The sequence below is a fragment of the Lagopus muta genome, chromosome 8 (assembly GCF_023343835.1).
Source record: "Lagopus muta isolate bLagMut1 chromosome 8, bLagMut1 primary, whole genome shotgun sequence".
In the NCBI taxonomy this organism is placed as follows: Eukaryota; Metazoa; Chordata; class Aves; order Galliformes; family Phasianidae; genus Lagopus; species Lagopus muta.
The window spans coordinates 8871659-8895799 of NC_064440.1; the positions used below are offsets into that span (position 1 = coordinate 8871659).

The following is a 24141-nucleotide window of genomic DNA, read 5'->3' on the forward strand; positions in this document are numbered from 1 at the left end:
TGACAGATTCATTTGCAAAAGGCACAGATGCAGAAGGCATTGAAGGATAAATTATTTGCCTTGTGGTCTTGCCTAGATGTTCATGGTGTGTTTGTGATGCCACAACATTAATAAGTGTCCAGGAATTAGAGTCATCTGCCTCAAAAACAGTGCAACACAAATAGAGTTGAGAATGGGCAGGGGAAAAGTCAAGTTTTGTTGTGATATGGGCATTAAGTGACAGCTCCTTGCTGCTAATTGCCATTACTCTGGTTCTGTCTGAATGTCCCATTGGGATTCTTCACTGGGAGAACCAAACCTCTTCAATCTATAGCTTTACCCAAATCCCTATACTTCTTTCCTCTCTTCATAGCTCTCTTGGTCAGCTTTGGGTTCCCTTGAGTGTTTTCATTGTGCACACTGGCCAGAAAGTCACATGCTTGGGTTGGTCACTTGCAGATAATTGTGATTCAGGAGAAGCTGCAAACAAAACACCTGAAATAAATAATGATGCTGTGCCTGGGATGTGGCAAGGGGGTTCTCTGTGGCCAGCAAGGCAGTATGTTCTCAGCCCTGTGCTTCTGATTCTGGATCAGCTTCCAGCATTATACCTGCACTTGGACAGGATGTGCTGAAGCACAGTGGCCAGCATAGGGTTATCATTTAAATTAGTGGGGAAAGGAGGTTCTTAGAATTATTGCCTTTGCCTAGTGAATTCTAGAAAGGGCAATTACTACCATAAATAGAAGGAGAAAAAAATGCAGTGAACCAGTAAGCATAGGAAGTCCATAAAAAAATGGGTGTGCAGTGAACTCACTAATATTCCTTCTCAGAGCAGGCTGAGAAGGGTCCTGAAATAGAGGAGTCAGAGGTTCTGGGTTGCTACAGATGGATCGAAATAGCTGACTGTTTTTCCCCCAGAAATACGGGGTTTGTTTCTGACAGGAATCAGAAAGGAGCATTTTAGACCTGGTGGCATAAACCTGCTGTGAGGGATGAAAGGAGATCACAAGACCCACATCCATCCTGACCTCCAAATGTCAAGTATCTGGAACGAGCTGCTTCCAAGGGAGGCACAAGGCAAACGTTCCCTGTATAAAGCAATCAATTGAGCACTGCTACCCCTGGAATGCAGAGAAAAATGTTCAGGTGCTGAGTGTCTTTTGGATGATTGGGATCCATTAATAGATAGCTTACAGCATCGAAAGGAGATGGGGAAGGTAATTAATTACTGGGTTAGGAACTATCTGTCTACTTCGGAAACTTGGGACTTTTAATAACAAATTCCAGGAGTAGAAACTATTCACTTTGTACCTTAATTCATCATCAGCTGAAAACTTGTCTGAAGTTTATGAGCCTGCTCCAAGCTCGGGACAGATCTGGGCTATGTTTCAAGCAAGCTGCAGGAGTTCTGTGCTGTGGCTGGGAAGGGTTCCTGGAGAAATGGCCAGGAGTGACCATCGTGCGCAATCCTAGTGAGGAGTTATGGAGGTTCCTCTTCTGTCAAAACTTTTTTGCGCTTTTCTGTGATTTCAGGACAAAACAATGCAGAACCTGACAAATCGGGCTGTGTGCCTGCAGCCCCTTGGGCTGGGATGTGGAAAGCAAGGTAAAACAAAACCAAACGGTGTTTTTCTTCCCCTGGCATGGAGTGATGGTGGCATTCAGTTGATCAGCATATACCATCCATATACCATATACCATATGCTTTACGTAGTTATGTTAGAGTTGGGGCTTAGGAATAATGGGGTTCCTCATGAGCTGACTTCTTCAGTGCCGGGACATCCCTTAGTGTAGTGGCAAAGGTGGGAATGAAATAACGTGGCAGGAAAATGTGGTAACTTCACCTTTTCAGCCACAAAGCCTTGGCAAATTGGCCAAATGGTGGGGAAGGGAGTGCATTTGGGGGGTACAAAAAAGCCATCAGTGTTTCCTCCCCAGGTGCTTGTGATTGAGCCACGACAGTGAGGGGACAGTTTGGCTGTGATGGTAAATACTCCTTTGATGGCATTGGCTCCCATTGCGGTGCTTTTGTCCTCTTGGTGACCACAGTGGCAAGAGGATGGGTGTAACATCCCCATGGCCACCTCCTGATGTGTGATGCTTTTAATGGGAATTTTGGGAAAAGGGGCATTAGCTGCCTGCCTGGGAGGGCCAATAGGAGTCTGCCATGCTGTGTCTTTAGTGGGATCCACTATGGCCACAGGGACATGGAAGCATTTGGTCTGGCCCTGTTTTCTTCACGGCTGTGTGTTCAGCGATGTTTATTTTGTGTCTGCATGCTGCCGGGTTTGTTCTCGCTGCGCCTGTTGGGTAAAACAGTAGGAAGAATTTATTGAGGCTTTTTGGAAAAGCACTTGATACCACACTTCCTGCCTGTTGGATTTACAGCTTCAGAGGATGAGGAGTACTTATAGGAATGGGGAGCCATTTATTTCATATAAAAAGATATCTCCAAATGTTTGAACTCCTGCCCTGCATCTTCCGCCAAGGTATCGGAATACTTCTGAGCTCCTCACACAAGCTTTAACTCATGGCAGTGCATTCCTTGGCTGGGTGTTGGTTACTCTGTCTTCTGGGTTAGGGCTCTTTCTGTGATGTGTTCCATAGGAAATAGGTGGGTCCGTTGACAAAGGCTGATGCAGCCTGGAGAGTTGGTGGATGCTCTGTCCCTGGAGACACCTAAGGTCAGGCTGGAGGGGGCTCTGAGCACTGGTGGAGCTGTAGGTGTTGCTGCTCATTGCAGGGGAATTGGACCAGATGGCCTTTAGGTGTCCCTTCCAACTCCAGCAATACTGTGATTCTGTGTCCGATGCAGCTCCTTGCCAGCAGTTCCTGAGCCACTGAGATGTGGCCCAGCTGGTTGTGATTTGTTGGTTCACTTCAGAGAAACCTGGAATAGCAGGGAGCAAAATATCCCCGTGTCTAGGTACTAATAACTGGAAAAGCCAGTGCAGTTTGCATGCTTGTGTGGGCTCATCAGTGCCACCTTTTGGGTGGAAAGAAGCCTTTGAGAGTTTGGGTTTCTCAGTGAACTGTTTGCTTATGCTTCTGGGGAAGGGAGAACAGGGGAGCTGGGGACTATGGACCGAACTAGCATTCTTTGTCTTTGTCTTGTGTTTAGAGGATTGCCATTTGTTGCTGTGGTTTGAAGCGCTGGATTCTGCTTGGGTGGAAGTGGCTCGTGGAAATTCAGCCTGAATCTGAACTAGCTGAGGGGGGAAAGCAAAGGATGTCTGGGCATCCCATGGAGGAGACGGGGATAAGATGGGTTGGGGTCGTGGCGGCAGTGAACTGTGGGCTGGGGGCTGCCAGCAGCGGCACAGAGCAGTGCTGTGGTGTGCACTGCACACAGCATAGCCAACAGTGTGGAGTTATGAAAGGGAATTTCAGAACAATAAAGGGAAATCCTCTGCCTCCCGTGCAGCCCAGCCTGGGAAATTGACTGCCGCGAGAAACTGCTGCTGGAATTTAAAGGAGAGCGGGTCCGCTTTATAACCAATAAAAGATTCGTAGTCCTTTGGCAAGGACTTGCCGCAGCCTCGGTGGGAATGGAGTATCAGGGCCACTTAACGCTCGCCGCGCTCAGCCGGAAAGAAACTTTCCGGTGGAGCAGCGCTGCCCGAACCCGGCCGGGTTCCGTCCGCTCCGATCAGTGGCGCAGCCCCTCCCGAGCGGGGGCACCGCGCAGCCCGAACCTCTGCAGCGGGCACGGAGCTGCCCGAGCGGGGAGCGGGCTCTGCCGACAATAGGGGACGGATAAAAATAGTGCGGAGGAGCGAGAGGGGGGGGGGGGGGGACCGGGCCGGGCGGGGGGGCCGTGCCGAGCCGTGCGGGGCCGCGCCGGGTGATGTCAGGCTCGAGGAGGAGCCTCGGCCGCCTGCCCTTTTACTTTCGGGCGCCGGCACTTGGCCGCAGGCTGCCGCTGGCCGGGCCCCCCCCCGCCGCCATGGGCACCCCGCGCTGCTGAGGCCGGACCGCGGCTGCCCCCTCCCCGGGGCAGCTGCCCTCTGCCGTTCTCCTCCGTTCCCCATCGCCCCGCTCCGGGCATGTGAGCCGCTCCCTCCAGCCCCAGCAGCAAGCCCCGCTCCCCGTCCCGTCCCCAGCGCCATGCCGGCAGCCTGCGCCCTGCTGCTGCTGCTGCTGCTGCTGGGGCTCGGGCTGGCCCCGCCGGCCGGGTCGCTGCCCCTCGCTCCCTCCCGACGCCTTCCTCCTCTTCCTCCTCCGCCGCCGCAGCCGCCTCGCAGCCGCCTCGGCCGTCCCTGCTCGCCTCCCGCCGCGGGACACGACCGCCCGGGTGAGTGGGGACACGGGGAGGGACGGTGGGTCGGGTCTTGCTCCACGCGTGGGCTGCCCGAGCTGCCCTGCCCCGTGTTCTTAAGGGTGGTTCTGGTTTGCTAAGGGAACGTGCGGGGGAAGGCGTCAACGCGTTGCTGGGAGCGAGTGGGCTCGGAGGCTGCGTGGGTGCCCTCCTGCCCCTGCAACCTCCCCGCTGCTGCACCCCCTGCCCGGCACTCCGCTCCGTGCGGCTGCTCTGGGAGCAGTCACCGGTTGGTGCTTGGCAGTGATGCTGAGCCTGCTTCCAGCACGGGCAAGCACGGGAGGCTGCGTTTTGTACAGGAAAAGCAGAGCTTGCTTCGGTTGTCAAAACCGAAAAAACCCGTAAGTGGGTTTACTTGTTTGCCAAAGGAGGCACAGTGTGAAATCCTGGGAGCACTGGTGCCTGAGGATGTGCTGCTGCACACCTGCCTGATGGGCACAACCAGCGTCAGCTTTTAGTCTGAACCACAGCTTTTAGTCCCTGATGGCAAGAGAATGCTGTGCTTTGCGGCTAAGTTTGCTCTTTTTCAAGCTATTAAACTTCAGGAAATGTGGTGAAACTGTAATGCTTGAGTTACCTTAATGCATCCAAAGTGTGATGCTGTAGGATCACACTGTCCCCAGTAACCAAGGTGTGTGGTACCAGTGGGGTGTGAGCAGCATGAGGACCACGAGGATGCAAAGAAGGGAACCTGGGGCTGTCCCACTCAGCAACATTGCTCCAGAGGCCCCTTCCAGGCCAATGCTGCTCACCTGATCCGGGCTCAGAGAGATGGACTCAGCGACCACCTGCTCAAGTCCTCAGCTGCTGTTTGGTGAGAGTCATGCAGATCTCTTGGTGGATAGCAAAAAGTACTCCATTTCAGATTCCTATCTGCTGTCTTTTCCTGTGACCTCAATGACTCCTGAGAACCGATGGAGGAATGCGTCACCTTTGCTGGGGCCTGAAAAGCTCCCTCCAACCCTCTGCCAGAAAAGAGTGCAGACATGAGGTTTGCAGCTACAGGTGGTTCACAGTTTGCATCAGCCCTGAGCCAGGAGGAGCGGTAACAGCAAATGGCACAACAAGTGATGCCACATGCCAACAGCTGCCATGGGTCACCGTGAGTCACAGGTTCCTGCTGTCCATTGGGGGATCAGTGCTGGGGATGGTCTCAGGCCAAGCTGTAGGCACAGAAAGGACCGTTGTGGTCTGAATCCCACCAATTCTTCCACTGCCCTGAGGAGTCCTTGTGAAGGAAAGTGGGACAAGATGTCACTGAGCCCCTAATGCAGTCCCTATGGAGCAAGAGAAACAGAGGTGTGTTGTTCCCATCTCACATATGGAAATACCCTGCTGTGCCTGGCATGACACCAGAACAGGAATGACCTGGGAAGGAACTGTCTGGGATGGGGTGTTCACAAGGATGTTCCTTCACACCAAAGTGGTGTTTTGCCTCCAGAAGTGCCTTGGACTTCCCATTGCACATCGAGTGCTGTTTAGTCACATCAATGCAGAGAGGTGCAGAATGCTGCTTCTTTCAGTGCTGGTGCTATGGGAGGGTGCGTCATTCATTCTGCAGGCTCAGAGGCCCTTGGGGCTGAGTAAGCTCAGCATTGCTCCTTCAGGTTGAATGAATTAAAAAGTACACATGCATGCACACACAAAAAAGGAAAATAGAAAAGGAAAGGGAGAGGTGCTGTTGTGCTGGACTTGCCTGGATTTTTCAGTTTTTCTGCAGCAAGCACCAGAGCCACTCCATATCTTTCAGGATCACACCGTTTGGGCAGCCTTTTGCATGCTGCTTTTCCCAAGCAGCAATCGCTGCTTTAGGGTCATTCCATATGCTGTAGTTACTTTGCGTGGCTGCAGCCCATGGTGCAGCCATCCCTCTCCCCAGGGGATGCCAGTTTGGGGATGGAGAGTTGGGTTTAGAGGAATGAAGTTCCCCCCCATCCTCGCAGTCCTCCGGTGCAATGTGCTTGCTTCTTCTGATAGGGATCCCAGTTTTAGGGTCAGAATTCTTTCCCAATCAGGTCCCAGGCTGCAACCCCATCCAATGAGTCTGGTCACAGAATCAAGGAATGGCCTTGGGATGAAGGCACGGCCACATGCTGGCACCTGTCTCAGTACCTCTCTGTTGCTGGAATGCAAAGAAGCTTTAAGGGCAGATTGATCCAGGGGATCAGAAGTTGTTCCAAGCAAACTTAAAGGTTTCTTGTTTTATTCCCCTGATGCTGTGCGATAGATAATCCATGGCCTGCAGCTGGTGGACAAGCTCGTCATGAGCCCCCGGTACCCCAAACACAGGCTGTTATTTACATCCCATTGAAGATGTAGGTCACACAATGTGCTTTTCTTTTTCCTGATCAGCTGAGCATAAAAGGCAGAATCTAATTTCCAGTGGAAACAGACCTGATTACAAATTCAAATTTTTAGTTCTCTGAGCAGTTTTGCAACATTTGCATTTTAATTTGCTGTTCCATAAATATTAGAGGTTGATTTGCTGGGATATTCATCCGGAGCAGGTGCAAGAGGGCTACAAGCAGAGGCTCAGGGAGAGAATGAAGTCTATGGGTGACCATCAGCAGAAAGTGGGGTTCTTCAGGCTGGTGGAGTGGAGGTTCAGGGGAGACATTATGGCTCTCCACAACTCCCTGAAAGGAGGTTGTGGCAAAGTAGGGGTTGACCTCTTCTCTCAAGTAACAGCCATAGGATGAGAGGTGACGACCTCAAGTTGCACCAGGGGAGGTTCAGGTTGGATGTTAGGAAACATTTCTTCTCTGGAAGAGTGGTGATGCGGTGGCACTGGCTGCCTGGGGAGGTGGTGGAGTCACCATCCATGGAGGTGTTCAAGAACTGTGATGTGGCAGTATGGCACGTGGTCAGTGGGCACAGGTCAGTGGTTGGACTGGGGATCCTAGAAGTCATTTTCCCACCTTAATGATCCTGAGTGTGGGTTTGTTGCATCTGGCCACCCTTCCCTTCTGCCCTCTTTGCCAACGTGTATGCAGAAGCAGCCATGCATTTTTAATACCCCTGTACTGTACCACAGCATCAAGATGGCTCTTTGATTATGCAGAGAACTCGTGTTCATCCTTTCAGGCTGAAATCATTCGAATCAGAGGACAAGGAGAGAACTTTCCCACCCAAAAGGGAAATGATGTTGCGTTACTGAGCGGCCAGCCCAAGTTATAATATAATCTTAGAAAAATGCAGTTCCCTCGAGTAAAGGAAGCTCTGTAAACTTCAGCTCCTTCAGGCTGCCCGTGGAGCTGTTGCCTGTGTAGTAGAAGTGCTGCTGTCAAAGTGGGATGCTCAAGAGAAAGCAGGATAAGAGCTAGTTCTGCTTACAATGAGGGCCTGCGCTAGGGTCAGAGTGGTGAGGTCTGTACTGCAGGTGTTAGGATGCTGGGTCCCATCCCTTCCCTGCTCTTAGCTTTTTCTATGTGCTGTGCATGGTGAGCCCATCCTGAAGAAGTGGCAGCTGGAGCAAGGTGAAACACCTGCAGGGTTTTGCTGATGGAGATGGCTGGGTTCAGAATTCTACTCGTGGCAGAAGATGGTTTGTTTTTAGGGCTTGTCAGTGTTTAGGCAGAGAAAGAGATGATAAACCCATATAAAATTCACAAGGAATAGAAATATCTTTTATTTGGTGAACCAAGTGCACAAGCCAACCCATCTCCCGTGGTGCTGGTGTCCACATCCAGTCCTGCTGTGGCTCTGGATGAAGGCATTTGACAACATCTGTCCTCCATGCAGGAAGATCTCTTCAGGGGGCTTAGGTGTACAAATACCCTGCTCTGTGCTGATGTGGATTCTTTTGGTAGCTGGTTTTGTAGCAGGTGCTGTGAGCATCTCCCCCACTGTTGTCAGCACCTCGGCTGTGGGCGATGCTGCCAAAATCTGCACTGAGAGCTGCAGAAAATTTGGCTTTTTGTCCCAATAGGCCCAGTTAGCCCCTGGGGCTGTCATTAGAGAGGGAGAAAGGAGCTCATGGCTGTGAGGGCAGTAGGGAAATGTCCTTTTTGACTCGAATCTGGTTTAGCGAGGAGGGGCTGAGGAATGTTTCTCTGCACCTACCCAAGAATGTGGGGGTGGCTGCCGTGACATCCCCGTGGCAGCGCATGCACCTTTGGGACATCTGTCACTGTTTTTCTGCATGCTTTGGGCATCTCTGGGAAACTCTGTACAGGGATTTTGGGTACACGGGCAGCCTCCCATGGACCCATGGTAGCAAAGGAGGGCTTCATTTTGCTGCTGTGTTTGCTCAGGAGCTTTCACAGCACCCTGCCTCTGCAGCCATGGGAGGAACTTGGGGGCTGCAGAGCACAATCACCCGCGTCACCGCCTGTCAGGACACTGCTGGTAACACCCTTCCTCTGGTGGAAAATCTCTGAAGCCCTGAGGAGCCGGTGTGAAACATCATGCTGTGCTGGGGCTGGGGTGAATGGTGTGAAGTTGGGGTGGTGGTGGCCACATTGCTGCAGCCCAGCAGGGCTGGTGTGGGGCAGAACAGTGCTTCTGGGGTGCGTATAAGTTGGAGTTCAGCTGTTGGAAGGGTTTGGGATTTGGCTCTATAAAAGCACAACGTGGGCCTTGGAAGGGAACTGAAGCCATCTCCCCTCACAGGATCACCCCAAAGATGGTTATCTACTGCATTTTCAGACATTTACTTTGGGGAGGGGTTTGTCAGCATCTCTGAATAGTGGTTTGGCTGCATCTGTGCTGTTATCAGTAAGAGAACACTTTCTTATCAGGGAAACCATAGCAGCTGGTAGCTAAAGCTTCTGGGAAGAAAGACATACAAGTGATGGCTGAGTTTGTCTCGTATAGCTGCAAGATCTTCCGAGCTGACAAGTGGAGGTGGTTTAGGAGGTAACACAGAAGGAAGGAATGCACTGAGCTATGCCAAGTGCTGCCATGCGAATGCACGACCAGGAGTGCAAACCTTGGCAAACAAACAGCATGGTTTGCTATCCCTGCAATCAAGGGCTGCGACTGTGGAGCACAGTCCTGCTCTTGTAACTCATCCTTTATCTCAGGGCTGGAGCTGGGCACAATTGTCTCTGTGTCTGAGGGATGAGGAGCGGGGTTTCGGTGGCTTCGGCTCACAAAGGCATCCTTAGAGAGCTCCTCACCCCTGGTACAGGCCTGGGAGAGCTCAAAGGAAAGAACATTCATCATTGTTGGATTTGGGTTCGGTTACAGGACTAATGTTAATTCTTTCGGGACATTATCGGCTCTTTCAGCAGATGCAGAATGGGCTACAGGGTGAAAGCAGCAGCCAGCCCTGCAGATAAAAGCCCTTTGAAAGGGACATTTCTTAGGAGGGAAACTTGATCGGGGGCACAGAGTCACAGTGAAGGTGTTTTCACAGGGTTGGGTAGGGGCAGCCCCACAGGTCTTGCTTTGCAGCCCCATGTGGGGCCATGGGCAAATCAGCTCTCACCACCTACAGGGCTTGGCTGCTGCACAGACCCCAAGCCAGGGAATCCATGGGTCTCAATGGGAGTGCAGCAATGGTGGGCAAAGGCCTGGTCTGGAGCTCCCAGCTCAGTGGCCTGGGGACCTTCCCCTCCCTCCAGTCCTGTCAGCAGCCCTCAGCTCCCAGGTTGGCTGTGTGCTCCCAACCCATTCCTATGCAATGAGTGAACACGTTCCTCCCCTCCCAGTGTGATGCTGCTTAGAAAACCCCTCCAAAAAAAAAAAAAAAACCCCACTCCAAAACCAGCAGAATCCTATTTAAGCCCTAATGTGGCACCAAACCCCTGTTCCATGCTGTCCAGTCCACTCATGTCACTGCCATGGCTCTGGTTTAAACCAAGCTCTGTGGCTGCTGCTCTCTCCCCCACTGTGGGCACAGCCCATGTGCTGTTAGAAGGGCTCACATGGCTCCTACCCCCATACCATCCCAAACCCAGCAGCCCCACTGGCATCCAGGCCAGTCCATCAACACCAGTGTGTGTTTCTTCTTCATTGCAAGCTCTGCTTAAGTCAAATCCAAGGCACTGAGCTGGGAGTAAATATGCTGCATTTAGTGACTTCTGTTACACATGAGGTCAGGCAGAATGAGCTAATGCTCCCTCCTGGCCCTGAATGAAGTGCAAGGCTCAGAAAGCAAAGTGGAGTTCCGCAATGCATGGGCTGCTCTCACCCCACCTCGGATCAGCCCCTCTGCCCCAGTGGGCCATGGTCACATGTGAGGCAGCTGCTGGGAGCTGGGTGCTGCTGGGAGGCTGTGTGTCTTTATCAGCATTCGGTGGGTAATTAATCTGGCCTCGCCAGAAGCAGGGCCACCTTCCCCTGAACTGTTGTCCTTGCCAACCCTGAGTGAGATTCGTAACAATCGCAAACCCTGCAGGCAAACTCCATGGTTCCATTAATTCCTTATTTGTGTGAGGAAGGGCTGTCTTATAAGCAAACTTCTGAGCCCATAAAAACCAGCAGCAGCCTTGTCCTGCACTCCCAACTCTCATTCCACCTCCCCTCACCAACACTGTGCACACTCATGGAGCTGCCGTAGCTATTTTCTTTCATTTTTTTCCTTTTTTTTTTTCCCAATTTTTTTTTTCTTTTTGCAGCCAGGATGTTTTTTCTTGCCTTTTTATTGTTCCAGTGACCTAGCAACTGAGCTGCGGTGGAGCCCTGCCAGCAGACTTCCTCCCGGTGCCGTCTGACGGTCTCCAGCAGCACTGTCCTCGGATGGGAGCAAATGCTGCAGCGACATCAGGTCGCGTACGGCTCTGCCCACACTGCTGGTTTTGCTCTGGAATGCTCCAGGGGGACCTTAAATCCCTGGAAAGAGGAGCGAGGAGCACTGCGTGGGTGACTTTTCCTGGTGCACTGCTGTCAGGGAACAGCCTGGAGGATTTAAAGAGGGAATGAGGTGTCTGTCAGCTAGTGCTTCTGGCTCCAGGGGGTTTTGCTGGAGTTTCTGTGTGGGTATGGAGAGCTTGTTAGAAATAGATTTGTATTTGAAGGTGTTTTCCAAAGGCTGGACTGTAAAACAGGGCTTTTTAAAATTCAGTTGCCAAAAGCTGTGTGGAATCCACAGCTGGTGACTAGAGAGGCTCAGGGTGCTGCTCCAACTGTGGGTCGGTGATGTCCACCAGTGTGGGTTCCAGAGACCTGTGTGTTAAGCCCAGATTATCCAAGTGGAAGAGCAGGAGGTGCAGGTTCCTGGGCTGGAGCTGGGACCTGGGTGGCGGTGGCACTGTTTGGAGCACTGTTTGGAACACCAAATGGTATGGCTGGAAAGCCCTAGGCAAGCAGGACAGCATCCTGTTGTGGTGTGGGCTTTGTCCTTGGCCTTTGGAGGCGGCCCTTGGTTTGTGAGTGCTCTTTATTTCCAAGTACCTCTCTCTGGGCTGCAGGGCACTGCTTTTAAAAGGAATTGCTGAGGTTTTTGCTTTTCTCATGGTAGCTCTGAGCCTGAGGCTCTGGAATCATGAGCGTAGAGTTATTAGAAAGGATAAGAAGCAAACCCAGCCCCTATCATCCTTGGTGGCAGCCCCGGGAGTGCAGCCTGAGCCCAGCCCCAGGACATCCGTCCCCATTGCAGCATGGACAGATGGACACCAGCAGACAGATGGCCACCAGTATCCCAGCTGCTGCCGCCCACACTGGGGGCCTCGAAACCCACAGGGTCAGTGGCTGGAGTGAAGCCCCGGCTGCGATGGGTTGGAGCAGTTGGTGGCTGGAGAAATCCTTCCTTCTTATTCCTTGTTGAGGAGGGGGGAAGTGGCTGCAACGCTGAAAGAATTAGCGAAAAGGGTTAAGTGCATGTGGTGAAAAACCTCTTGCATTCTTCCCGTGCTTAGTGCACACGAGGGACCTGCTCGAAGCAACATTATCGGCGTGTTTACACTGAGCTGACCGGTCTCTGAGCATGAACATTTTTTTAAGCTCCGGTTTTCCTCCTCCCCCCCCACTCCTCGAGCTGCTCCTCTCAGGGCAAGTACAAGGAAGGAAACTGAAAATCCCAGTGCGCCCTGAAAGGTCCAGATTTAGGGCTGCAGCTTTTGTTCGCACAACCCTGCTTGGCTCCTAAGCGGCCTCCGCCCATGATCCCGACATCCGCAGCCGCGCTCCCCATGCAGCGCCGTGCCCCCGCTCCTCCTCCTCCTGCCGAGCCCGCGCTCCTTCCTCGGCTTTGCCTCCCCGCCAGCCGGGAGTTTTCTAAGTTTAGATGACTTTTTCCCCACCCCGAGCCTCGGGTGATGCTGAGATGATGCAACTCTGCAGATGTGGGCTCTGCACTTGCAGCCACGTTGCCACCGGAGGAGGCTGCGTTGCGTTACATTCAACTCAGCCCGAGATGGACCCGAGGATGTCTGTGAGATGTTGCAGTGCTGTGGTTTTTGGTGTTGTGCTGTCCCATGGCTGAGGACGCATCCAGGGCTGAGCCTTCACCACCTGTCCCTGCATAGGATCATGGATGTGAGCCAACAGTGTGTCCTGAAAGCCAAACATGTCCTAGGCTGCGTCAAAAGGGTAAGGGAGGGGATCCTGCCCCTCTGCTCTGTGCTGTGAGAGCTCACCTGGAGCACTGTGTCCAGAGGTGGAGTCCTCAGTACAGGAGAGATGTGGAGCTGTTGGTGTGCATCCAGAGGAGGGCCACAGAAATGATCCCAGGGATGAAGCACCTCACTATGAGGACAGGCTGAGAGCTGAGGCTGTTCAGTCTGGAGAAGAGAAGGCTGTGGGGAGAGCTGAGAGTGGCTTTTCAGTATCTAAAGGGGGGCTGTAAGAAAGGAGACGGACTCTTTAGCAGGGTCTGCTGTGGTAGGGTAAGGGGAAATAGTGTCAAACTAAAGGAGGAGAGATTTAGATTGGATATAAGGAAAAAGTGTTTTTTAATAAGAGTAGTGAGGCACTGGAACAGGTTGCCTTGAGAGATGTTAGATGCCCTGTCCCTGGAGACATTCAAGGTCAGGCTGCACAGGGCTCTGAGCACCTGGTAGAGCTGTAGATGTCTCTGTTCATTGCAAGGGTTTGTACCAGATGGTCTTTAAAGGTCTCACCCAACTCAAGTTCTCTTGTTAAGGTTGGAAATCATAAAGGTTGGAAAAGACCTGTGAGATCACCAAGTCCAGTCCCAGCTCATTCTCACCATGCCCACTGACCACGTCCCTCAGTGCCACATCTCCATGGTTCTCAAACACCTCCAGGGACAGTGACTCTACCACCTCCCTGAGCAGCCTGTGCTGCCATTTCACAACACCCAGCCAACCCAAGGCCTTGGGAAATCTGCTGGAATCTGATCTGTTTGTCCTGGCTGTGCTGTAACTCAGCTCCCCAAGCCAGCCGTCTTGCTATTGCTTGCAAAGAGAGCCTCTCACAGCCTTGTTCTGCCTGGTGAGGATCAGGACTAGTTTTAATGGGAAATGCACACACTGGTTCCCACAAGCGGTGTGATGGCTTTGGGCTGGAAGCAAAATATTTCTCTTGATGCCTATGGTAATGTGGAGTTTAAAGGTGGGATGTGCTTAGATCACATAGGGGTCAGTGTTTGGCTGATCTCTGTTGGGTCCCCATGTTGTATGCCAGGGTGTTTGCTGGGTGTTTGGGGCTGAGGCTTGTGCTGCTTGCTATAATTTTCAGAAGGACTTCAGAGAATTGGAAATTGCACCAGAGGCTCTTGTGCTCATGGCCACCTGCCTGCTTCTGGAAGGGCTGCAGAGCATAGGATGCCAGGGCAATCCACACCATCGTGTCTCTCCTTTACCCTGTGATGGGCACGTGGAGCCTGGGTTTTTATTTTTGCTCTCCTTTGAAGATTTATTCTTCCTCATGCACACAAAACATGTGGGGGTGCTGAATGCCATTGCTCCTGCACACAGTGGTGAGTTTTGACATTTGGCACCAACAACCAATCCAATTTACACTGGTGCGGATCCAAAACTAAATGTCATGGCTGTGTTATGATTATGCAGAACTTTCTCTAGTGCAAATGAGCTCAGATCTTGGCCTCACACATCAGCACCAATGGGATTTTTCTTCGCTCTTCCTTTCAGCCATCAACAGCAGCCATCAGATGAAGAGAAGCCTGGACATGGCCATGAGGACCTCCAGCTCTCTCATGGGGGACCTGGAGCTCACCACAGCACTGCGTGGCACCAGGCAAGAGGCAGAGTACACTGCTCCCCCTGCCAGCACCAGCACTTTCTCCCTGCAACAACAGGGATGCACAAGGAGCAGCCCTCCTGGCCCCGCTTCCCCTCCTGGTGAGTTCTGATGTTCAGATTCCCACACGCTGCTTGCCCTATCTCTGTTTCCGTTTTTTGCTTATCACCCTTGGGTGAGATAAATGCCTTATTGGGATATGAGTGAAGAGGGTGTCTTTAGTTCTTTAATTCCTTGGGTTCTCCTGGTTGAGGACTACAGTAGGAGCACATCCCAGACAAATGCCTGGCTGCCAGCTGTTGGGTGTCCTGGCAGAGCACTCCCCACCTTACACGTTTGTAGTGGTTTGCAATAGATCCAATTTTCTCTTGCTGTGCACAAATGCAGACAGATTTTGGAATGCTGACATGTTTTGGTGATGGAAACCCTCTGTTCCCAGCCATCTCTGTGGCAGCATGTTCCACAATAAATGCAGGAAATGTGGGAAATGCTGCTATGACCCTAATTTACTGCGTAGGGTAGCACTAGGTACCACTATGGGTGATGCTGCTTCAACCCTGACCTGGTCAGCGGGAAGATCAGTTTCTCTCTTCTCCCTTGCTCTTTGCAGCTGCTGAAAGCCAGGCAAGAGGCAGGAGGGCACTGGCTTCTCCTAGTCATCCTGTGGACACAGATAGGACATTTTCGCCAGGACCAGCTCTATCCTCATCCCCAGCATCGCAGGCCCAAAGTGTGCTCCCCACCACCCCTGTGCCCAGCTCCCCGGGTCAGCCCCCCTCTTCTCCCCATGCTCCCAGCACCCAGACGGGTGCAAGAGGAACCACGCTGGATCCTGAGAATGCTGCATGGAGTTCCACAAGCCCTGAGTTCATAGGATCACCCACCTCCAAAAACAGTTCCAGAGGTGAGCCTTGCTGGTCCTCAGGTTTGTGTCACAGCTTCAGAACATCTGGAAGCCTCTGCGTAGCTTTTGCTCTCTTGAACCAGTGCTATGTTTTGCATGTGTTTGGTAGAGCCAGGCTGTTGGGATTTGGAGTGGGATGGGTGCAAAATAAACAACTTTTCATTGAGTGAGCTGGATTACTCCACCATTTGTAGGCTTTTCCATGGGGGTTTTGGTGCAGTGCTTTCGTGACTTTGAGCCACAGTTCTTGCACGAGCAATAACTTGGGTGACCCTGAATTGAGGAGATCCATGCCTTTCCAGAAGAGCACTTTGTCCAGATTGAAAACTTCCTTTGCTTAATATGCATACATGCAGTGTAAGCATCTGGGAAGAAAACGGATCCATCTGTTTATAATTTCATACACAAAAATCCAGCTCTTTTGTTGTGCCATAGCCGCTGGAAGCAGCCACCAACCATCCAAAGGCTCATCACTGGAGAAGAGAATATGGGGTTTCCAGGCCACCAGTGACTCCATGTCCGCCACAGCCACCAGAAGCACAGGGAGGACGTTGCGGTCTCTGCCTGCCAGCACCACCCTGGTCCATCCGGCAGAAATTTCCACCTCTGGTGCCAAAACTATTGACCCTCCAGACTGGACCCTGTCTCCTGGGCAGCCTTTGGGAGCAGGGGCTGATGGTGGCACTGGGGCCACCGTGTCCTCTGCAGATCTGCTGCTTGCCAACGCAGGCAGCACTTCCACATGTGAGTTTTGATGGCTAGCTGTATAAGTCAGAACATTATTTAAAGAGTCTTTATAAACAAAATACATCCTTTCTATTTTAAAGAAAGGAGGAATAATATTGTACTTGGCACATTCTGTACGTTTAAAAACATTTCACAGAAATGAAAGTATGGATAAATATTATTCTAGTTGGAAGAGGAGGATAGATTTTCTTTGAAAACCTTCAGTAGAATTTTGCAAGCTATTACTTCAGGAGTTCTTATGTGGAGATTGGTTTTTCCCTGCCCTAATGATTTCCCAGTAGTAAATATTCACACATATATTGTCTGCCGGGACGAAACCTTCCCAGCTGCTTCAGTTTGTGCAGTTTTCTATTTCTTTTCTCTTTTTTCAGCCTCTCACAGCAGTCAAGAGCCCAGGAGCATCCCAACTGCTGGAGAGGTGATGCTGCACTCAGATGTGTCCGCTGTGCTCACCAACATGACAGTGGGGACACTGGCTTCTGCTCCGAGCTCTGCTACCAGCCCTGAGCCCACCAGCATTTCAGGGGACACTTTGTCCTCCTTGGAAGCTGGGACACATGGAGCTGGCAGCTGGCAGAGAGACCTCTCTACACAGCCCCGAGAACCTTTGCTTGCCAGTTCGCTCTCTGCCTCCAGACGTACATTTGCAGGTATGTGGTTGCTGTGTGACTGAGTTGGATTTTGCATCACTGAGTTTGCATTGTTCTCCTGTAGATAACGCCATCAGTCGGTGTTGGATGAGCGGCTGCACTGGGGCTGGGGGAAGGTTGGGATTGGTATTCAGCTTCTGGTTGAAAAACTGAAAAATATCGGTGGCCTACTTGAGTCTCCCATACTGCGAAAAGCAGTCGCTGTTTATAAAGATATACATATATATATACATATGAAGACTACCCATCATCTGTGTAACTCCGTATGCATTGATCAGATCTGGTTTTCTTGTATCTCAGGTGTCAGAAGCAGCCACCAGCCAACTGACACGTCAACAGCAGAGGAAGAAACCACAGCATCCTCTGCCAACAGTGCCTACATTTCAGCCACAGCCACCGGCAGCGGGGGGAGACCTCCGAGGTCTGCCACAAACAGCAGTGGATGGGCAGCAGAAGTCTCTGCTTCCAGCAGTGGTGCAACTGGGACCTCAGGCGCTGTCAGATCACCACCTGCCTCTTCTGTAAGAGAGACCCACAGAGTGCCTGGGTCCAGGGAGACCACAGCTTCCAGCCAGCCTGAAGCAGAACCTTCAGTGCCACTCTCTCCTTCTTCTGCAGAAGGCCCTTCCATAGGTGAGGAGTAAAAGGAGGATGGTTACTTTATCCTACTCTACCTGCACACCTCAAAATGTATTACAACTATATAGAAAATGCTTTTAAGGAGGAGAAAGTTTGGCTTGGTGTTTTTACAGAAAAGGCACACATATGGAAAGTTTCCTTGGGCCAAGAAAAATTCACTTTCAAATCATTTCGAAATTCTTTGCCATTTCCAGTTGCTATCACTATTTCTTCGACATGGGAACTAAGCAAGTGGAGACTCGATTGTGTCCTTGTGATCCCAGGGACCCAACTTCAGATTCTGTGATGTTCCCCATGGGCTGTGCTGCCTCCCAAAACCAAATCAGCTTCAATTTGTATGTGGTCTCAGGTCTTTTGTTCTGTTCTTTGCTCCTGGACCTGGTTGTAGTGCTGAAGGAATTCAGTCCCTCTGAGCCCATTCCTTCATGACCTGTTCTCCCTGACCACTTCGCTGCTCAGCGTTGTGCCCTGTCTGAGCTGTATTCCAGGCTTTTCAGGCTTGTTAAGAGATGTGTTTGTTCTAGTAGGATAGGGTGCCCTCAATCACTTAATGCTGAAATCAAGTGCAAGGTGTAGTAGTTCAACAGTTTCTACATAACATCACTTTTTGTGGCATCAAACCACATCTTTTACAAGAAAAATTTCTACGGGAAGGAGTCACATCTTTGGAAATTCTCTTTTTCTCAAAATTGGCATCTTCTTTTATTTTCTGCCTATATGTATAGGCGCTTGTTGTTTCTGGGTTCTACTGGCAGAAAGTTCATCTGTAATGTTATATATATGTTACAGTTTTGCATTTGCAATTTTTTTCTTTATCATGTCTCAGCTTTCAGAAGCAGCCATATGCCATTTAGCACCCTGGCCACAGAGAAGAGAACTGATTTCCACACCACCAGTGACTCCATGTCCGCCACAGCCACCAGAAGCACAGGGAGGACGTTGCGGTCTCTGCCTGCCAGCACCAGCCTGGTCCATCCGGCAGAAATTTCCACCTCTGGTGCCAAAACTATTGACCCTCCAGACTGGACCCTGTCTCCTGGGCAGCCTTTGGGAGCAGGGGCTGATGGTGGCACTGGGGCTACTGCATTCTCCCCAGGGTCACTGCTTGACATTTCAAGCAGTGCTTCTGCCACAGGTGAGCTCATTCTGTCCTCGGGGGCCTCATCCTGTAGGTCTCCAGTCTGTGTGGAGAGGGGTGAGGGAGATGTTAGAATCATATAATCATTTCAGTTGGATAATACCTCTAAGGTCATTGAGTCCAACCGTTAATGCAGCACTGCCAAGTCTACCATTGACCCATGTCCCTAAGCACCACATCTACACAATGAGTACCTCGACAGATGGTGACTTTACTACTTCTCTGGGCAGCCTATTCCAATGCTTCACAACCCTTTCAGTGGATAAATTTTTCCTAATATCCAACCTGAGCCTTCCCTGGTGAAATCCGAGGCTATTCTCTCTCAACCTGTCAGTTGTTCCTTGCAAGAAGAGATAACTCCACCTCATTACAACCTCCTTTGAGGCAGCTATAGAGAGCAATGAGGTCTCCTCTGAGCCTCCTTTTCTCTAGAAGGTGCTGGGCAATGCTTTGGGGCATTATGAAGGAACATTTCCCTTTCAGCACACCAGCGCTTCCACCTCTTGTTTTTGGTGCCCTCTTCAGGGTGCAGTCCTGTGAGCAGCCTTTCCCCAGATCCTCGGGCTGGGGAGGATCGTGTCCTCTCAGACATCTCGAGGTTTCAGTCTCCTCCCGCCTTATATTTGTACCCACTTTGTCAGCCTGAGGGTGGAGATAGAAGAGACTGGACCCATCTGCTCGCACTTTAAAGTGTATAAATCCAATTTGTATCTTTTCCCAGCCAAAGGGGCTACAACCTCAGCCAAAGGAGGAAGGCTGCCCGACGATTCTGTCACCAGCACACCCAGCTTGGTGATGGCCACCAAAGGTGGGAACATGACCACCGAGCCCGTGGTAGACACCAGTGCAGGCAGCTCTGCTCCCGCTCCAGCTGGCACCAGCTCCCTGGATGTGGTCCTTCTGCTGTCTTCTGTGACAGAGCCAGGCAGCCAGAGAGATGTCTCACAGCATGATGCTGACCTTGATGAGCTTCCAACAAAGCCGCTGCCTGTGTTTCCTCCTGGTGTTTCAGTGTCTTCATTCTCACCAAGTTCTTCAGGTGGGTTTTGTGGGTTTGCCAGGAAGGGTCTCCCACCCAAATTCCTACCCTTGCTTTCTGGTTGTAAGCTAGATTTTCTATTGAAATCTCAGCTTTTCCTGTCAGGATGTAGACAGTCAAGCAGCTTTTCAAGACCACACATATAGACTGTGACGGAGCAACCATTTGAACTCCACCCTCAAACCAAGGACCGGGTTCCCACCATCCAGCTCTTAATATTTCAACATCAAGTTTTGAAGAGTGTCTTTTTTTCCCCCCCCTGCATTTAAAATCCTGTCTTTTTCAAAGAGTGAGAGCATTCTGAGCTCCCTGGCCACTAGCTCACATCTCTGCAGTGAGCAGGACAGAAGTGCTGACCTGCAGGATGTGCGGCGGAGGCAGCTCTGTCTGGGCTGCTTGCCTTTCTCCCTGTTTCATCCCTTTGGGAATGGGCATGTTCAGATTTTGGCCCTCATTGAGGCCTCAAAATTGTTATTAATGGAATATATATATATATGTATGTTTATCTCTGCTTTGCAGTTCCAGAGGGAGGACAACAGGTTTCTGGTGTTGCTACTGAGACTACGTACATTCTAACCATGCTCTCCACCCATGAGGAAAGGACATCTCAGGATGCAGCAAACCATGGCACATGGAGCATGGTGGTGGAAAGCCCTACATCTCACCCAGCTATGGCCAAGGAGCCCCTCTCCAGTTCCATCCCATCTTCCCCAGCGTGGCCTGAAGGCAGACATGTCTCCTCCATCCATACAGCATCCACGGAGCCTGAAGTCACCTTTTCATCCAGAGTGTCCACCTACTTCTCTGCTGCTGAACCTTCCAGTGAGTCTTTCTGAGCTCCTCAATGGCATTTGAATTAGGACAACCCCCCTTCCCTGCCCTTGGCTCTTCCATGGGGTTGAAGCTCCTCCCTCTAGCACTGTTCAGAGCTGTTGCAGGTGTTGTGGGCAATATTTATAAGCTGTTGTGATTGCTCATTGGTATTGTATATCTGTCAAGATTGAGCTCATTGGTATTGTGTATTTGCCATGGTTGAGCTTGTTGGTATTGTGTATCTGCAGCTATGGATGATTAACTGAAGCAGTCTCAGAAACCTGTGCTATGTCTTCGTGCTGTCATCTACAACCTAACTGGGCTGGGCTGATAACTATAAACAGCCTAATATGGTATCCTGTATATTTAAATTGTCTTCCTCCTTTGAAATAAGCTTGATCTGTTAAATCATTATTTAAGGTGATAGATATGCAAGATCCACCTTTCCTGTATTTATCTGTGCAATTTTCTTAATCCTCATTTCAAACTAGAATTACTGTATAGCTCACGAGCATTCTCTCATCTGTGATGGTAAAATCATGTACCCAATTTTTGATCCTGTTTCAGCTGTGGGAAGCAGCCATAACTCGCTAAGCAGCTCAAGTATGGAGGAAGGGATTTCCAGCCCCCATACCAATCCCGTATATGGTTCAGCCACATTGGCTGGTGGCAGAGAGGGGACACCGGTGACGATCAGCGTGCTGACCCATACCACAGAGAGCTCTGCTTCCCACACCGAGGCCACCAGTGCTTCAGAGCCAGCTCGGCTGGTGTCAGTGGAGCAGAGTGGGATGGCCAACACCTCGGTTGGCAGCGAAGGCCTCGCGACAGAGACTCTCTTCACCCACTCTTCCAAGCTACTCACTGATTCATCTTTCCAAAATGATCTCACAAGTAAGTTAGCATGTTCCCATCTTTTTTGTTTGTTTGTTTTTAATGTTCCCGCTGTCCTGGATTTGCTTATGTAATATGCAAAGCTTTCAGTCAGTTGTACATTCAGTGCCATGCTTGGGTGTCCTTGGGAAGGTGTTCTCATGTGTCCGACAGCTGAGGACTCAAAGCCAGGCCCCACTGACATGGCAGTCACTCCAGAGGTGAAGCTCCAAGGTGGGCACTAGCGGGGAAGCTCTCCTGTTCTGATGGCCATGGAAAGCTTTTTTTGCATCCTAACTGTTTTCTTTGTGGGAAATCCTTTAAGAAGTGTTTCATGCTGTGGATCAGCATGAATTATAGAGTCTGTTATAGAGAATCAATTATAGACTTAAATCAAATTTTTAATTTTTTAATATACTATTTTTTTTTTTTATTTGTAGTGATTGTTGAAGTTATATATACATTCTGAAATTTGTAGTATAAGATTGACTTCTCTTTTAATGCTAAATGATCTGCAGGTTGATATGCTACTCATTTAGGATTTCCTGACTGCAAAATTTTCAATCAATGAGTTCATGATAAGATGCAAATTAACATAACACAATAATATCCTATAGAGTCATGAAGTTCAGTGTGCCTAAAAGCAAACCAGCTGAAGAACAAAGATGTGCTTTGAATGGAGGATAAGAGGGAGAGGATATGAGTTTTGTAAATTGAGAGATAAAGAGAAAGATGACTTGCTACTTAGCTTCCCACAAAATATCACAGAATGATAAGAGCTCAGTCACATTAGAAAAGCAATGCTGGAAGAAGAGTTTTGTAAGAAACCTGCATTTTTCTTGGGTGCCTTATGTCTGTCAGAGTTCACCATTTTTGAACAAGCTAAGGAGTGGTAGGTAGCTCAATAGCTATGCTTGGATGATGCTCTTATTTTTTAGTATGAGCCAGTTTACAGACAGGAACATTTTATATATTTATCAAATAGTTTTAATATGACATTAAAATGCTTTCTTTTTTTTTCTTTTTCTTTTTTTCCTGTCCTTCTGATGCATTTTGTCTTCTTACTGCAGGCTTTCCAAGTAGCCATCAGCCAGTCAGCAGCTTTGATGGAGAGAAAAGGACCTCAGTTTCTCATACAGACGGCACATACATTTCAACCATATACACCAGAGGAGGAGAAAGGACTCTCCTATCTATCTCAAACAGCAGCACCTCTGCTGACTCCTCTGAAAGTTCCACATTTTTTTCAGAAATTTCCAACCCTTCTGATTCATCGAAATCACCTGTGGCACAGGACAGGAAGAACAACATATCCAGTGATGGCAGTTTTGTTCAACCATCAACGGAGCCATTGCTGGTGCACTCTTCCAAACCACTGACTTCTGCTTCTGTAGGCAATGTACAAAATACAACTGTCTTTGACACTGACTCCAGGTTGTTGCCCACTGGCAGGTCATCTCTAGCTTCATCAGTATCTTCACGCTCTTCCTCAGCATCATCACTGCATCACTCACTCTCATCAACACCACCTCCAACTCATCTGTATGCAACATCAGAGCCATCTGAGCCTCTCTCTTCCTCTGTGATGGCATCTTCAACCTCTCTGCAGGCTTTATCATCCTCTTTGCCCACTTCCTCATTGGTTTCCCCGTCTTATTCTTCAGTATCTTTATTGCCTCTGTTTTCATCAGCATCATCTGTCTCACAGTCCAGTGACAGTGGCCCAGCAAGCACCCCCACCGCTACAACTGCATCCAGGCGGGTGCCCTCCACAGCTGCAGTGGCTGGGAGCTCTTCCCGAGAGACCACCAAGCACAGTAGCACACACCAGCTCCAAAACAACACCTCCTTCAACATGACCAGGTCTCCCCTTCTGCCCACGGAGCCCATGGAGCATCTCGGTGGCCGTGTTGTGTCCATGTCTGCTGCCACACCGGTAACAGAAATCATGTCACCAAGGAGTGCTACCTCCCAGCTGGGTAGCTCTGGGAAGGCAACATCTCCACCTCTGCTTATCACAGCCAGTGATGCCCCACAGACTGAGCCCACAGATGTGCCCCTCAGTACCTTGACAACCACAACAAGCCACAGTGCCATTGTCCCTGCAGTGGCAGTGACCACAGTGAAACCTGTTGTACTGACAACGCCAGCCAGTCGCCAGCCAACCCTGAGTGATGCTAGCACCACAAAAACCCACAGAGCTCCAACAGCCACTACCACTAAACACATTTATACTACTGGTGAAAGCACAAAATCTGTGGATCCCACCACTACAGTGCCTAGTAAGGTCACCAAGCAAGTCATCCCTGCTACGAGTCCTCCTGTAGTCCATCCAACAAGCAGGACCACTGTGAGCACAACTACACTGACTTCTATCAAATCAACTACCATCTTGCCATCAAGTAGCACAGCTGGCATGAGATCAACGTCTCCAGCAACAGGTAATGTGTCTAACAGTGCTCAGCAGCAGGGCCAACAACAACAGGGTCTCACATGGAGGGTCTTTGAAGGGTTACATATGTGTATGTGACAAGTCCACTGTCAGCAGGATTTGAGGATAAGAATTCTGTCTCCATTCTGGTATTTTTAAGATAGAGGTTTAACAATTGTGCTGAGCTGCTGGGGAAAAAAAAGAAAAAAAAAAAGAAAAAAAAAAGTGAACATTTTGGTGAAGGTTTCTGATGGAAATATTAAACTGGAATTTGGGAATTTAAAAAAAAAATCAAGCTGATGGCCTTCCGGGTAAGCTTAGGATGTACTTTACATTTGTCATGAAAAATAGATCAGTATCTCTCTTATGAGAAAAGGCAGCTGGCCAGCAGTCAGTATTTTCATTGGAAGTTTTTCTGCTATTGTGACCTATGGTTGTTCTCTCCCCATCTCACTAAATAAATTTCTCCTTGAGGACCCATCACTTCTCCTGGTAGGTTA

At 50.1% G+C, this 24141-nt stretch overlaps 1 protein-coding gene across 2 annotated transcripts in view; it reads left to right on the top strand.

Annotated features, from left to right (window-relative positions):
* Positions 1-3871: 3871 nt before the first annotated feature.
* HEG1 (heart development protein with EGF like domains 1) overlaps positions 3872-24141 on the top strand; it is a 35963-nt gene continuing 15693 nt past the window's right edge. For both annotated transcript variants that reach the window (XR_007378480.1, XM_048952764.1), the window contains exons 1-11: positions 3872-4276; positions 14299-14508; positions 15018-15311; positions 15747-16055; positions 16430-16708; positions 17009-17341; positions 18174-18482; positions 19207-19524; positions 20044-20346; positions 20905-21231; positions 22281-23651. Coding sequence is in view for 1 of the 2 variants with exons in the window: in XM_048952764.1 (XP_048808721.1) it covers positions 4090-4276; positions 14299-14508; positions 15018-15311; positions 15747-16055; positions 16430-16708; positions 17009-17341; positions 18174-18482; positions 19207-19524; positions 20044-20346; positions 20905-21231; positions 22281-23651 (4240 nt within the window). In the remaining variant the exon portion in view is untranslated. The remainder of the gene's footprint in view (positions 4277-14298; positions 14509-15017; positions 15312-15746; positions 16056-16429; positions 16709-17008; positions 17342-18173; positions 18483-19206; positions 19525-20043; positions 20347-20904; positions 21232-22280; positions 23652-24141) is intronic.